Source organism: Aplysia californica, unplaced genomic scaffold (genome assembly GCF_000002075.1).
Source record: "Aplysia californica isolate F4 #8 unplaced genomic scaffold, AplCal3.0 scaffold00183, whole genome shotgun sequence".
Lineage (NCBI taxonomy): Eukaryota > Metazoa > Mollusca > Gastropoda > Aplysiida > Aplysiidae > Aplysia > Aplysia californica.
This window is the reverse complement of record NW_004797453.1, coordinates 962,456-977,523: the sequence shown is the minus strand read 5'-3', so window position 1 is coordinate 977,523 and position 15,068 is coordinate 962,456. Positions and strand designations below refer to the sequence as shown.

At 40.2% G+C, this 15,068-nt stretch overlaps 1 protein-coding gene across 3 annotated transcripts in view; it reads left to right on the top strand.

The window, feature by feature from the left end:
- The window catches only part of LOC101845238 (neuronal acetylcholine receptor subunit alpha-10-like), a 326,112-nt gene that overhangs the window by 200,265 nt on the left and 110,779 nt on the right, over positions 1-15,068 (top strand). For all 3 annotated transcript variants that reach the window (XM_005098458.3, XM_005098459.3, XM_005098457.3), the window contains exon 4: positions 212-321. In XM_005098458.3, the coding sequence (XP_005098515.1) occupies positions 212-321 (110 nt within the window). The remainder of the gene's footprint in view (positions 1-211; positions 322-15,068) is intronic.

Genomic DNA, 15,068 nt, shown 5'->3' with positions numbered 1-15,068 from the left:
CTATCTATCTATCTATCTATCTATATATCTATCTATCTATCTACCTCTCTTTCTTTCTGTCTTTGTGTGTGTATGTGTGTGTGTGTGTGTGTGTGTGTGTGTGTGTGTGTGTGTGTGTGTGTGTGTGTGTGTGTGTGTGCCTGTGAGTGCGCGTAACGAATGGTGGTATATATTCATTTTCTATTACCTAATGTATTTGCCTTTAATTCAGAACTGGAATGACATGTTGCTTCGCTGGGACAAAGAACAGTACGACAACATCAGTGACGTCAGAATACCGTCGGACAAGATATGGCTACCAGACATCTTACTCTACAACTTGTGAGTAACGAATCAATATGTTTACAATTAAGAACACCCAAAGCATACAATTTACGGTATGGTAATACCAAAAACGAAACTCAGTTACAGTGTACATAGTACATAGGCCTAGCCTAGTTCCCGTACAGGTAACTAGGAACAAGGGCAGCCGGTACATTTGTAATTTCACTGTGGAGCACAGATACACTGCTTTTGAGTATTTATCTTTGTCGAGATAACAACAAATAACAACTGGTAACAAACAAAAAAATCACTGATAGCACAAAAATAATTTGATTCCAGCTTTAAAAATCAATATTCATGTGGTCAACCAGGTCCCTACTTTATGTGCACAAATCCGAGCACTTACTGGAAATACACTATTCTTTAGCGATGACCGGCGGAGTTGCGTCCCTTTTTTTTTGGGGGGGGGGTGTTACATTCAAATCGAAAGTAACAATTTATAGGGGAAAAAAATAATTAATTCGTTTGTGTTGATATTTGTCGTTATTTTGTTGTTACCAGTTCTTATTTGTTAATATCAGTTGTCATTTGTTATTGTCTCAAAAAAGATAAATACCTCTGCTTGTGGGGGTCAAGTGACTGCTTTGTTTTGTTTTGCGTTGTTTTGTTTTGTTTTGGGATCCTTTCTGCAGGTCACACGAATGGCCACCTAAAACTATAGCAAATTAATTATGTTTAAGTAAATTTCAAACCCAATTTCAAAACATCAAATTATGGGGAAAACAGGAGGGGTCCACAGATTTCTTAAACATTTCAGGCGTCATTGCCCCCCTCCCCCCCCCCTCCCCCCCCCCAACCCCCCAGATTCGTCCAAAACGCAGAAAATAACTACTCGATTAGGCTTAGCCTAGTTCGAATTAATACCATTAATCTGCCCTTTTTCGCGTGAAAATACTTTCGAGATAACAGCGGCCCAAAATGTCGCGTACACATGCCCTTAATATGCATAGCCTATTGGTTCAAGTGGGGGACGATAAAATTTACCATTGCTTGTCGGACTCCGAAGTCCATTAGACTGCGATACTTGTTTCATGTCGAAGAAATAATTTTACTTGCCACCATGAGCGTGCCTTTAGCACCACAACCCAGAAAATCACGCACGGCTTTCGACCGTCACTATAGTAGCAGTTAATTGACGAGTCTTGTGTCACAACTTCATTGGAATATATTGACTAAATAGAGATATAAATTCCACTTTCTTGATGGCCTTGAGTAAATACATGAAAAGTACGCATAGACAATCCACACAGTATATTTCTGGTCGCCAATGAGCAGCACCCTGTTTTCGAGTTTTGGTTATAGTAGTGTGTTATTCAAGGACACACGTCAGATATACTGTACTAACTGGGCCCCCTTTCAATGAAAGGAATGGTCGGTGTATTAACATCAACTGAAAGTCATCGGCCTACTATATTTACACTCTACTGGAATGGAACAGTAAAACTTGAGAGATGAAAAAAATTAGAACGTCTAGGTCTATACTCTCAAAAACAAAATGCGCATCGCGAAATATCACTAACGGCACTTCCGCTGTCAAGGGACAGCTATGCAGATTTGTTTCGTTTCTCAGTCGAATAACCACAAATGCCTAAGAAGGACGGGAACATTTTGTCAAATATATTTTCTAAATTCACTGAGAATAGCGCAATAGGAGCGCTTGTGTGACCTATGATTAGATCTAACGGAATCGCCAGTCTTCGAATCTATAACTTTGGCATAAGTGTGTGTGTGTGTGTGTGTGTGTGTGTGTGTGTGTGTGTGTGTGTGTGTGTGTGTGTGTGTGTGTGTGTGTGTGTGTGTGTGTGTGTGTGTGTGTGTGTGTGTGTGTGTGTGTGTGTGTGTGTGTGTGTGTGTGTGAGGCAACGAGGAAGTATCAGGTGCACGTCAAAATAATGAAAGTCAAGAAATTCGCATTTTCCTGCAGTTTGGGGAATCTTTATCGAACTTTTGTTTTTCGGTTCAACAACTTTCATACCCATTAAAGGGCACATTTCGGTGTGGATTTTTATTGAAAAAGAAGTTGATTTAAGTCGGAAGAATGTAAATTTTCAGTTTCCACGGACTCTCAAGCTAAAGAACTCAACTTTGAATTTTACCTCTGAAACCAGATGACCCTCACACCCTTCAATCTCACAGATGGCGACTTCTATTCAACATAGGTGGACATTATTTTCACCCAAAGCAAGGAAAATGGACAGGCCTTAAGATAATACCATCAACTCCGTATGCCCCAAAATTGACGAGAGCCTGGTTCCACCGCGTGGTGCCACATATAATATACAACTCAGTCAAAAGGAAAGCGAATAGGCGAATAACTAAAGCATGAATAAAACACACTACACTCAACAGTGGTTTGTAATGTGCAAATGAAATTTTAATTCTTCCAATTTACACCCCCATGACAGTGTCAATAAGTGGCTGTTTTAATCGTTTTTAGCCTCGCTATGTTATTTCTGTGATCTTGACTTTGGGGCAAAACGTTTTTCTTGCTGGAAAAAAGAAATTTAGATGCCTCTAGAAAAAGGGCACCACATGAGGCTGAAGAATTTGGTCAATGTAGCGCTGAGCTCTGGCCCTAGCTCCTTGTCCATGACCCTTTTTCTAGTAGAACACAGGTTCAGGTCTTTGATTTAGGGCGATGAGTCCCCAAATCATGACGCTTGACCTTTCCCAAGAGCGTCTCTCTCTCTCTCTCTCTCTCTCTCTCTCTCTCTCTCTCTCTCTCTCTCTCTCTCTCTCTCTCCGACGTAGTTGGTATCAGCCAAGCACATCTGGTATGTGCACTACACATAGATGTAACCATTTGACGAATCAATGCAGTCTGCTCTTGTCACGGTTCTGGTACTCAGGGCCTGTCTCGGTCATCCGATAGTGTTCCTGGTTGTCTCGGCGACTGTCAGGAACGGATCAAACAGTATTGGTGAACTATGAGGCGATCCTGCTTTTCGGTGTCACCTTGGTCTCCCGGCGCTGGTGAAATCACAGGTCACATTGGTGTCTCGAAACCTGTTCTAAAACCTGTAGGTGGTGGAGACATGCAAGCCTGTAACCGTTGCCACATGTTCAGCAGATTTGCCAACTTTTAGTGGTTCAATTGTCCTTTCACGGTTTTCTTATAAAAGTCTTAGTATCTTGAGACTGCTTTCGTTTCAAACTTTAGTCCATATTTCGAGGCTTCAGATCTGTAAGCCAGTCCTACGTGACCTCATGAACGCAATGCTCGCAACTCGAATGATGTAACAAGTTAGTACCCGTGGGCTGTGATAGTTGTTAAGTTGTTTGTTGTATAAACGACCAATCGGGCATTGCATTGTTCGAACGATAATCCCAAAGACACTTGAAAATGTAATCACCCAGTCATGCAGCATACTAAATCAAAGCTAAATAAATTCTGCATTATCTGACAAATTACTATTTTATCTATATTGAGAGTCGCCTAAGCTGTGGGCACTCAAAACTGAACTTTAAAAATAAGACGGTAAAACTGCGAAATCAAAGAAATGTAAAAGTGTGTTCACGCGTGTATTGAGGTGCATCAACTTTGGTGGAATGGGCATGCATTAAATATCAAATGAATCGAGAAAGTTATTGTCTCTGCAATGAGCAACCTCTGATGATGTTTTCAAACAGATTGAAAGATAGAGCAGTCACAATACCACGCAAAACCTGGACTTAACATTTGTGAGACAGCTTGGTGGAATCAGGCTCTCGTCAATTTTTGGGCATGTGGAGTTATTGGTATCATCTTAAAGCTTGTTCACTTGTCTTTATTTGGATGGAAAAAATATCCCTTTATCTTGAATACAAGTCGAGATATTTGTGAAGGAAGGAAATGGGTGTCACTTGTTTTCAGAGGTAAAACTATTAAGAAAATGGCCGCCAAAGATTAGTTATTTCCTCAGCTTAAGAGTTCGTGGTAACTAAAAATTACATTTTTTGTGCCTTTATTCAACGTTTTTCTTGAAAAATCCACACAGAAATGAGTTCTTTAATAATTAATGGGAATGAAAGATGTTTAGATAAAAAACTAAAATTTGATTAAAATTCACAAACTGCGGAAAAATGCTAGTTTCTTCACTTTAATTATTTTGACGAGAGCCTGATTCCACCACACTGACAAGCATTTCATTATGTGCTCATTAGTATTCCTTAGAGCACGAAACTTTTTTCATATGGACTGTGTTAATTAGATTGGAGAATAAACGTCTGTCAGTGAGGAATAGAGGCCGCGAAATTGCCATGATTTTGGGTGGTATGGGATGGAATTAGCAAAACCACCCTTTTAATTAATCACTGGATGGCTTGGTTTAGTGGACTACATCGCGCAAGTGTTGAAACGGCATTTCTTACCTTTATTTTTGTCATGGTGTCATTCAAGTAGACATATCCAATTTATCACAGGGCCAAAGCCTCTAGACATTTCTTCGGCAAACTAAATCACATCAACGGTTAATTGATTCCAGCATACTGATGACATAATTCCAATTGCAGTATCAAAAAAGGATCTTCCATTGCTTCTAAATATTGTTGTGTCTGAAAGTAAACATGGGGGGCTATTTCATTTTTTCAAAGACAAGATGCAACAGAGTTGCGTTTCTAAGGTGACTTTTGAGAATTTCAAGGAATGATAAATATATGTCAAATGAAGTAGCCACAAAAAACAAGTTTGAAGAAACAAATACAGTTCCTAGGACACTTTCACTAGAAAAATAGAGGGCGAAGGAGGCAGAGGTAGGCTATGAACAACTTACTTGGAGAACTTGAACAGATGGACAATGGGAACAGACAGGGATAATATAAGGTTTTCTAGAGCATCCTAACAGAAAGATGAGTCGCTGTTGCCAATGTCTGTTTCCAAGTCGGGCACCCCAAGAAGAAGATAGTGATGGGCGTTTTCCGATTACTTTTCATGAAAGGCTAACCTTGTTTATCACCCCTTTTAGCAGTGCGTTGGGTAGACAACCGTTTTGTGAAGGAAATTGTTAGGGGACTGTAGCTACCCACTGGGGGACTTACAGTCCCCTACTGTTGCAGTCCCATAGCGATCCACACTGGGGGACTGCAACAGACAGTTTGAGATGTTTGTCGTAATAAATCTTGAAGGTGAATCTTCTTAGCCTTAGCACATTATACCCGAAGCCCAGCGTTATTGACTTTTTCTCACTGTTACTAAAGTTTTTTGACAAAACGCTCTGAACAGGAAAAGCTGATTTCGATCGAGATGTCGACGTTTTTAAATTTTAGTCTATAAAAATGTTATTTCTCAATGTTCTCCAATTCTGTGTTCAAGGATTTGAAGAATACTTTTTAATTTGAAGAATCCAGGATTCTATTTTAAGTAGTACCCTTGAATACATTTACTGATACTGATACATATTATGATGTTCTTAAGTCAAAATTCTCAATAATTTTCAAATCTCCAGTGTTCAGTTTAAAACACATTACACTGGGTAGACAAATTAATATTACTGACCGGTTAAAAGAGCAAGACATCTCATATTATAATTCTCTGATCGGCAGCAGCAACGAGACGACCTATATAGTCCTAGCACACACTTGCCAACCCCGACAGCTACCTTTACTAATTTTCTTACATTTTTACCCTAAATCCAAGCCGTTTTTTTTTCATATTTACTGAAAAAATCATATGTCTTAAAGTTTTGATTAATAAGGTGTCGGAGCTTTGAAAAGAATTGCTACTACTACTACTACTACTACTACTACTACTACTACTACTACTACTACTACTACTACTACTACTACTACTACTACTACTACTACTACTACTACTACTACAACTACTACTACTACTGCTACTACTACTACTACTACTACTACTACTGCTGCTGCTGCTTCTGCTGCTGCTGTTGCTGCTGCTGCTGCTGCTGCTGCTGCTGCTGCTGCTGCTGCTACTACTACTATTACTACTACTACCACTACTACAACTACTACTACTAATATCCACACTGAAATCGTAGCATAGAACCAGATGTACAATCATACTGTTATGGGAGGTAAATGATGATGGCTTACCGACCTCGAGCCAAAGGTCAAAGGTTGATTCTTTGCAGTCCCCAGTCTCTCTCTCTCTCTCTCTCTCTCTCTCTCTCTCTCTCACTCTCTCTCTCTCTCTCTCTCTCTCTCTCTCTCTTTTCTTTCTCTCTGTCTCTCTCTGTCTCTCTCTGTCTCTCTCTCTCTCTTTCTCTCTCTCTCTCTCTCTCTCTCTCTCTCTCTCTCTCTCTCTCTCTCTCTGTGTTATATTATCGCTACTTAGCAATGAAGTCTTCTGTAGTTGTGCCAGAGTCTTCCAGCCCAAACAAACAGTGGCATCCAGTGAGAAATGAAACCCTGCGAAAATATGTCGTATTATCTTTATGTTATGATTATATTATAAATTTATTTGGTCTGCTCTGTAATGTATGACACAGCTTATTCACAACAGTCAAACATTTAATCATAATAATTGCATTTCTACAGCGCAAGTCCACGCTATAGAGCATGCCTTGTGCGATTTACAACAATAATTACCAGTATGCCGGCAAGCAAGCATTAGAACATACAGAATATAATACTCCTGGTGCAAGCAGCAGATTGCACGCGCCAAAACACTAACAAGCGGACAAGATCGTTCCCTGTCTATAACCAGGTATCCATTCTCACATGCGTGAAGTGAGGAAAATTTGTGTAAAGCGCCTTTTCTAAGGCCAGAGAGTATTTAATTATGGCAGGTGCTATTTGCTACACCGTGTTCTGAATAGCTCCCGTGCTATTTGAAACGCCAGTACTAGAATCTAGATCTAGATATAGATCTAGATCTAGTATTAGATCTAGTAGCCATTGATAATGATATTGTAGTTCTGCCTGAATTATGGAAGCTTTCTCAGTTTCTTGATAAACCTCCTAGATCAAGGATGTGACTTCTTTTTTTTGTGACGTTGTCTTATTCTGATCAATATTGGGTAGATATGTAGATCTAGATTAGATCTAACAATTGTTTCTGACATTGTTTGCACAAAAGTAGACTAGTCGTGGTCTTGTCCATCTCTCATAATCATAATCATTTGAGTCTGAGTTTGAGCAAGTAAGTCGAACGCTTGTGTAACAATAACAAGACGGTGCAACTCGGTATAAGCAGTATTTCCTTTCCGCAGTGTCGTCATACAATAGATCTAGGCCTACCTAAAACTAGTATCTTTAATTTTCAGTTAGACCTAGAGAACGTATACAAGCTGTCTACGCTCTCTAAGTCTAATGTTCAGTGCTTCCAAGTGTGGCATCGAAGGGGTTTTTTCTTCCTCTGTGCCTACAATTTGTGACTATTGAACTTTAACCAGGCCTAAACTGAAGGCCTACTTTGTTCAAAGCTCCTCTTGGGGACAAAACGAGAATGTGTATGCTTCATCACCACATAAAAAACTACAAGGCAACAAGTTATAATTATGGGAAAAAATGTGTCGGTCAGTCGAGAAGAGGACCAAAAAAAAACACCAAAAAACTGTCAGGACCGGGATCGAACCCCCGCTTTAAAAAAATAATGGTTTGGCTTCAAACGCAGACGCGCTGTCCCTTCGCCCATCAGAACTTCCTACAACGAAATGTAGATTAAGCTTCATATAACCTCATAAAACACAGGACGTTTTAATTAGCACTGGCGCTAATCGCAACGCGGCTTTAGATAGGCACCTCCTTTAAGTATAGGGAGCGGAAACGAGGCCTGTTACTGTTAGCGCGAATCCAGGTCACCAGCTGATTGTGAAACGAGGCGCGGTAAAAAAGCTAATGGCGGCTGTCGGAAGTCGCAAGTCACCCGCAAGTGTATGTGGTGTTCTGCGGCAGTCTGAGTCTGTGTCAATTCAAGATCACACAAATACCAGACTTAGGATACCTCCTTTCCACTCCTTCATCTAGATCTAAATCTAGATTTTAGATCTACTTCTTCACAGCACAGGTGACAGTGCAGTCGATGCCAGTGCAGGGGCAGGAGGACAAAACACTGGATACAGTTTAAACCTCACTAAATCTAGAATCTAGATCTAGATCTAGATGTAAATCTAGACTAGCGAATAATACACCTGTTTCAGAGGGCTCTGATCGTGGTCTATATAGTCTAAAGCCTAGATTTAGGTTACCGCACGGTGTTTGCTTCTCGTATACAATATGTATTAGCAATCCATCGATCATTGCTCCAGAAAAGCATAGGCCTACACACACTTTTCCAGAAAATTTTCAAACCTCAAGCAATGCAAAAACTCTACATCAGACCTGGGGAGTGTAGATGTACTAGCTGATGTGTGAAGAGAATATAAGTGAACCCGTAGTTTTGTCATGAACCTAGCTGTACACCAATTTCAGACTTTAAACAATCAGCAAGAGACAATATTTATAGATCTAGATCTACCGCAAAGCAGTCTAGGAAAAAGAAAGACTGTCACGATTCACCCACTTAAAAGTGCCAGCTTCAGTAAAGTACTATTAATCCATGAAAGATGCATATAAAGTATATAATATAGGCCTATAGCTGGCGAGTTTGCTCTGTCATTGTTGTATTCAGGGGCGGTTCGTGGGGCTAAAAAGTGGACGTGCACAATTAAGCTATCGCATGCTGAAGATACTCAATGTCATAGTAAAGGAGACGGCGCATAATTGTATAATCTTTGTGTTGGTGAGGGAGGACCTCGTGCTTTTATTTTCATTCTTTTTACTTGTCGCTTTGATTTATAGTACTAAATTTGTTTGTTAGCTAATCATCAATTTCGTTCATCCTGTATTGGAACTGAACACTCTAGTAATAACTTTCACTACCCCACTACAAAACCATTCAAAGGCACAACTCGTAGAACGGTCACGTTCACCTCCCTCAGGTTCACGGTCACTGAGTCACTTAAAATAGTGGCAAGACAGACAATGAACCAATCACAATTCACTTGAGCACTCCGCTGGATTGCTCCGGGGCTCACATAATATTGGCAAAGAATAGCGCACGGTCTATCGTGTTTATTTTTAGACTGCCTACTGTGGGCTATGTTTCGACACTATTCGGCAGAAGCACATTTGAGATGTGCCGTCTTATTAATAGTAATGTACCGCCCAACTCGCTACGAGTGTCGTCATCGCTTGGGTTATCCCCAAGAGCGATTTATAGGTCAGGTTACACTGTTGAATATCTTATTAATTTAAGCTAAAGCGCGTGGACTTTGGCATGGCATAGTAGATATTTTACGGCGCTATAGACACAGAAATGACTGTTATCATTTATGGCGCCAGTGAGGACCTTGTTTTGATATAAAATTTAGCTAGTGTTTGTTCCTGACTTCTTTTATTTACGGTTGCGAGTCCGCGAGCATAACCACTGTGCCACATTACTTTATACCTCTGTGGAAATAATGATTTTTTTTCGAAGACTTGAAAAATTCATGGAAATCAAAGATCTTCAATGAAGTGGTGTGGAAAAAATCCAGTGTGGGACGGCCACTTGTAAAAACAATTAGGTAAAGACTAATGCAGTTCTTGGACTTTTACATAAAGGCCTTGGATTTCTTGCTAGGAAAAATAGGAGGCAAAAGAGGTACAGTTGAACCAAGAATATTTCACCCGGAATGCCTGTCCAGATGGATTAATGGAAAAGACAAGGAAGATATCGGTTTTTATATCATCCAAGCTGAGAATTAGCGTTGGGCAAACCATGCCTTCTTGTGTTTGTTCTTGAAGAAGGAGATGGCGAATCTGTAAGTCCTATAAAAAGCTATTAATCATAGCAGAATTTATTATACGCAAATCTATGGTTCATTTGCTTTTATACTCGTACAAATATAATACACATCCAATTATCCTCCCAGTCTTATCTTCGTCTTCCCCCAATATGTTGGTTCATTCCCTATTAATATTAATACGTTCGCTTATCTATTTATCAATCCTTTCTGACACCAGTTATTTCATCTATAATCCGTAACGCAGCCTATTGATTCAGGTTGCTGATTTTGAATCCCTAGCCATGCCATTAAGATATGAGGTGCTTCTGTACTTTCCAACCAAATATAGAGTCTGGAACAATTTCCCTTCGTCTTCTGTATGTTTCTCTGTTCGTCTAAGCAGTGCTAAGATTCTGAATCTTCTGTAATATCAAGTTCCAATAATTATTTCACACTCAATCAATATCCTGATCTTGCTACATTCTCCTTTCTTAATCTTCTTCATTTCGTACAAGGCCTGACGTCTATTCCTTTCGGGAAAGAAGAAGTCTAGCTCATGCGTGCAGAAAGGATATGCTTTATGTGAACAGAAAGCTCATCTCTATAACAAATCAGTATTACCCAGGCGTTCGGGACGGAAACAATAGATCCAGCTATGGGCCAAAGATTTCGGAGAAAAGCTAAAAATATGACTGCGGCAGTACCTAGTGTCACCAGCAACAGTAGCAACAACAACAGCCATGGCAATAAAAAAGTATATGAGGTAAATGTATTTATATAATAATATACATATCAGGGGCGGCTCGAGGGGCTAAAAAAGTGGATGTGCACAAATAAGCTATCGCATGCTGAAGACAGTCAAGGACATGGTAAATGAGACGGTGTATAATTTTAGGATATTTGGGTTGGTGAGGGAGGACCTCGTGATTTTATTTTCATTCTTTTTACTTGTCGCTTTGATTTCTAGTACTAAATTTGTTTGTTAACTAAACATCAATTTCGTTCATCCTGTATTGGAACTGAGCACTCAAGTAATAACTTTAACTACTCCACTACAAAACTATTCAAAGGCACAACTCACTCACATGACCGTCACGTTCACTTCTCTCAGGTTCACGGTCACAGAGTCACTTAAAATAGTGGCAGGACCATAGAGTTATCTCCTTTTAAACCTATAGTGTACATCTAGGCCGATGGGCAGGACAGACAATGAACCAATCATAATTCACTTGAGCACTCCGCTTGACTGCTCCGAGGCTCACATAATATTGGCAAAGAATAGCTCACGGTCTATGGCATTTATTTTTAGACTGCCTACTGCGGGCTATGTTTCGGCCCTATTCGGCAGGAGCACATTTGAGATGTGCCGTCTTATTAATATTAATGTACCGCCCAACTCGTTACGAGTGTCGTCATCGCTTGGGTTATCCCCTGGAGCGATTTATAGGTCAGGTTACACTGTTGAATATCCTGTTATGTTTAGTTACAGTGCGTGGACTTTGGCATAGTACATAGTAGATGTTTTACGGCGCTATAGACCCAGAAATGAGAGTTATGGCGCCAGTTACGACCTTGTTTTGATATAATGTTTGGCTAGTGTTTGTTTCTGGCTTCTTTTATTTTATTATTTAGGGTGCTTTACGTAAAAGAACAATAAAACATCTTGGGCGGCACTGCACAACCGTGCTCAATGGACAAACCGCGCCTTATATATATATATGTGTGTGTAGATATAGATAGATATAGATAGATAGATAGATAGATAGATAGATAGATAGATAGATAGATAGATAGATAATATATATATATTATATATTATATAACCTTAGCTTCCTTGGATACTTTGGAAAATACTATTTGTTTTCTCATGTTTCGTATTGTATTGCTCCCACTCCCATCCTCAGCCCAGGGGAGGGAGGGGGCTCTCATGGCATAGGGGTTAAGGTGTTGGCCTCTCATTCAAAGGTCACGGGTTCGGATCCGGGTAGCGACCGAAAAGTTTCTATACTAAGATTGTCTCCTTTCACCTCCTTTCCTGCTCTCTAGCAGTGTTCTGTCGTCTGCTTTCGTCTCCCCTTTCTGCCCCCACCCCCTCACCTCCTGTGCCCCATCCTCTGGGCTCCCGACTCTTTCTGCTGCCTTTCTATTGCTACTCCTCAGATTCTTCTTGCTGCTGTCTTTTAGTCACACCCCTGATCGTTTGGTAGGAAACATCTACACCTAGCCTTCTCGGATAAAGGCGAAAAATCTCGGAAGGACCGTGTGCAAGTTGCGCACGTTAAAGATCCCTTGGTGGTCTAAAATCGATAAGAGTAGGCTTCGGCCGCCACCAGGGCAAAATTCAAAATTTCCTACGAACTGAAAAAGTGTAATGTTTCCTGCGCGCTCATGTGACCTTATGCAGTTGCGAGCACCGTAAAACACTTAGTCCAAAAAAAATAAAACGCAGCCCCAACCTCCACCAGTCATCACTTTCCCCTTTATAGGCTATCCCAGCCCAACATTTCACGGAATGGTTTGTTTTCTAATCTTTGGAAACGTCGACGCCCCTGGTAGAGATAAAATTAACCCTAGTGAAATAAGTAATAGTATACACAAATGAACAAAGTAGATTCCAAAGGCAGACGATACAAGGCTCTTGGAGGAAATAGCAGAAATGGCAGAACAAGCGATAACCTCAAGCAACCTCAAAGGAATCTTTGATGCGACATGGAAACTTTGTGCGAGGTGTAACAGCCCGGAATATTTCCAGTAAAAGAAAAGAACGGGAAACGTCTACAAGGAAAAGAAGCACAGCTAAACAGATGGAAGGAACAGTTCTAGGAATTTTTTAATAGACCAGCCTCAAATAAGCCACTGGATATACACGCGACTGAGAGAGACCTACAAATAAGTTGCGATCCTCCAACAGAGAAAGAAATCTCTTATTATATAATCAGAAAACAAAAGAGTGATGAGGCAGCAGGTCCTGACTCTGTAATGTCCGAGGCACACACAAAAACAACAACCTGGCCTACGTACATAGACAGAAATTCTTTAAGGGCTGTGTGAAAAGATTTTAACAACGGAATAATTTCCACTTAACTGAAACACAGCTGAAGAAGAGAGTGAGCTGCCTTATTGTGGGAATTACAGATTCCTTCAATACCAGGCAAAGTAAGTATTCAACCGTTTTCTTTTGGAGCACAATAAGAAACTGTGAAAGTGCGCCCCCCCACCTCTTTTGGGTTGGGTTTTTTTTTTTCCTTTTTTAGTTTGTTGAAAGGGCGGAGGGGGGGAGTTGTTGTTGTTGTTGTTGTTTTTGGTTTTGTTCGGGGTGTTTTGTTTGTTTGTTGTTGGTGTTGTTTGTTGTTGTTGTTTTGTTGTTGGGGTTTTTTTGTTTTGTTTTGTTGTTGGGTTTTTTAAATTTTTTATTTTTTTTTGGGGGGGGGGGTAGGAGTTCAAATCATAATACTCATCCAGAGGTAAGATTTACAGATTGTTGTCTATCGCTATCCCCAAGTACCTCAACAGTCTTGTTATTTCTTTCTTGGGCAAAAGCATTTGCTGAGAACGTCTAAAATATAAAAAGGCATGTCTTTGGATTTACTGGTATTTACTTTCAGGTAGTTATCCCATACCATTAAAAAAACAAATTTACTTCCTCGACTGACATTTTTGTGGTAATGAATGATCCCTTAAACAGATGAATCATCAACACATTCAATGAAGGAATTATCTATTTGTGTGTTTTCGTAGTCGTTGGTGTAGATGCATCTTATAATAATAAATAGCATTTGCATAGCGCAAGTTCTCCCTCAACAGAAGCTTTACAATCTATATTATTAACTCAATAGACATGATGCGTTCTAAAACAACTTCAACATCTTGGGAAGCTTACAGTGCCATTTTACAGGCGCTAAAACACCAACTTATTGACGGGATCTTTCGCTGTCTTTGGCAGAGTACCCATTCACACCTGTGTGAAGTAAGGAACGTTCATGTAAAGTGCCTTTCTCAAGAACACAACGTCAGGCCTGAACAGTGACGAACCGTCTATATATACAAATAATCACTGCTACCTTTCCTTATTTTGAAAGATTGTCGCTGTCAAATTCACCCATAAACGTAAACCTAATAGATTAAACGTAAAAAGACGCCCATAATCACCAATGAACAGTATGCCTAACATTCAAAACGGTTTCATTACCACAGAAATAGCCTGTTCACCCCTTGGGGGCCCCTTCATAAGCAGTCACAAGCTTTGATTAAGTAAGCTTAAAGGGAGGCTGGAAGAGTATACCAAAAGAGTTGAAAGTAACATGTGCGCAACAGTCAAAACTGTTTCATTGCCACATAAAAACCCTGTTCACCCCTTTCGGGCCCCAGTCATAAGCAGTCACAAGTACTGGTTATATAAGCCAACTATTACACTGGACGAGTCTACCTCACAAAAGTGAGGGGAACTAACTGCTTGTCTTTTTTCCTCGACTTTTTACCATCCTATAATCAGATTGTGACCTCGATTATGACACCGGCTCCTGTCCGCGAAAAGCTAGACAAAAACAGCCAAATGTGAAATAAAAAATTGATAATTGTCATGTTCTACCACGAGTTTAGACTCACTGGACAAGTAGTACTGACATCTCTGCTTCTTTGCTTTGTGTTTGTGTGTTCACATCTAAAGTCAAATTTAGCGTTAGTTGGATTAAATATGTAATGAGATAGGCCTACTTTCCCGATTATTTTGGTGGTTATACATGCACTATGAATTCAGAATTTGTTTTCTTTCACTTCACAACTCACTGTTGCGGCCTCGAGTCAGATTCTTAGTGATATCTTCAGGCCCTATCTGGCCCCGTCCCGTCTCACTTTGATTACCCTGTCAAACAAGTCAGCCTTCGCCCCTGGGCCTGAGCCTCGAATCCTTCGAACCCACAACCTCACGATTAATAGTCCGGTTGCCTAACCACACGACTACCGACGCCACATTCTGCATTTCTATTCTGAAAAGGATTCAGGTCTTGGCGAACCTTTTACTATAAAACATAAAAAATTCTGCAACAGCTTCATGTC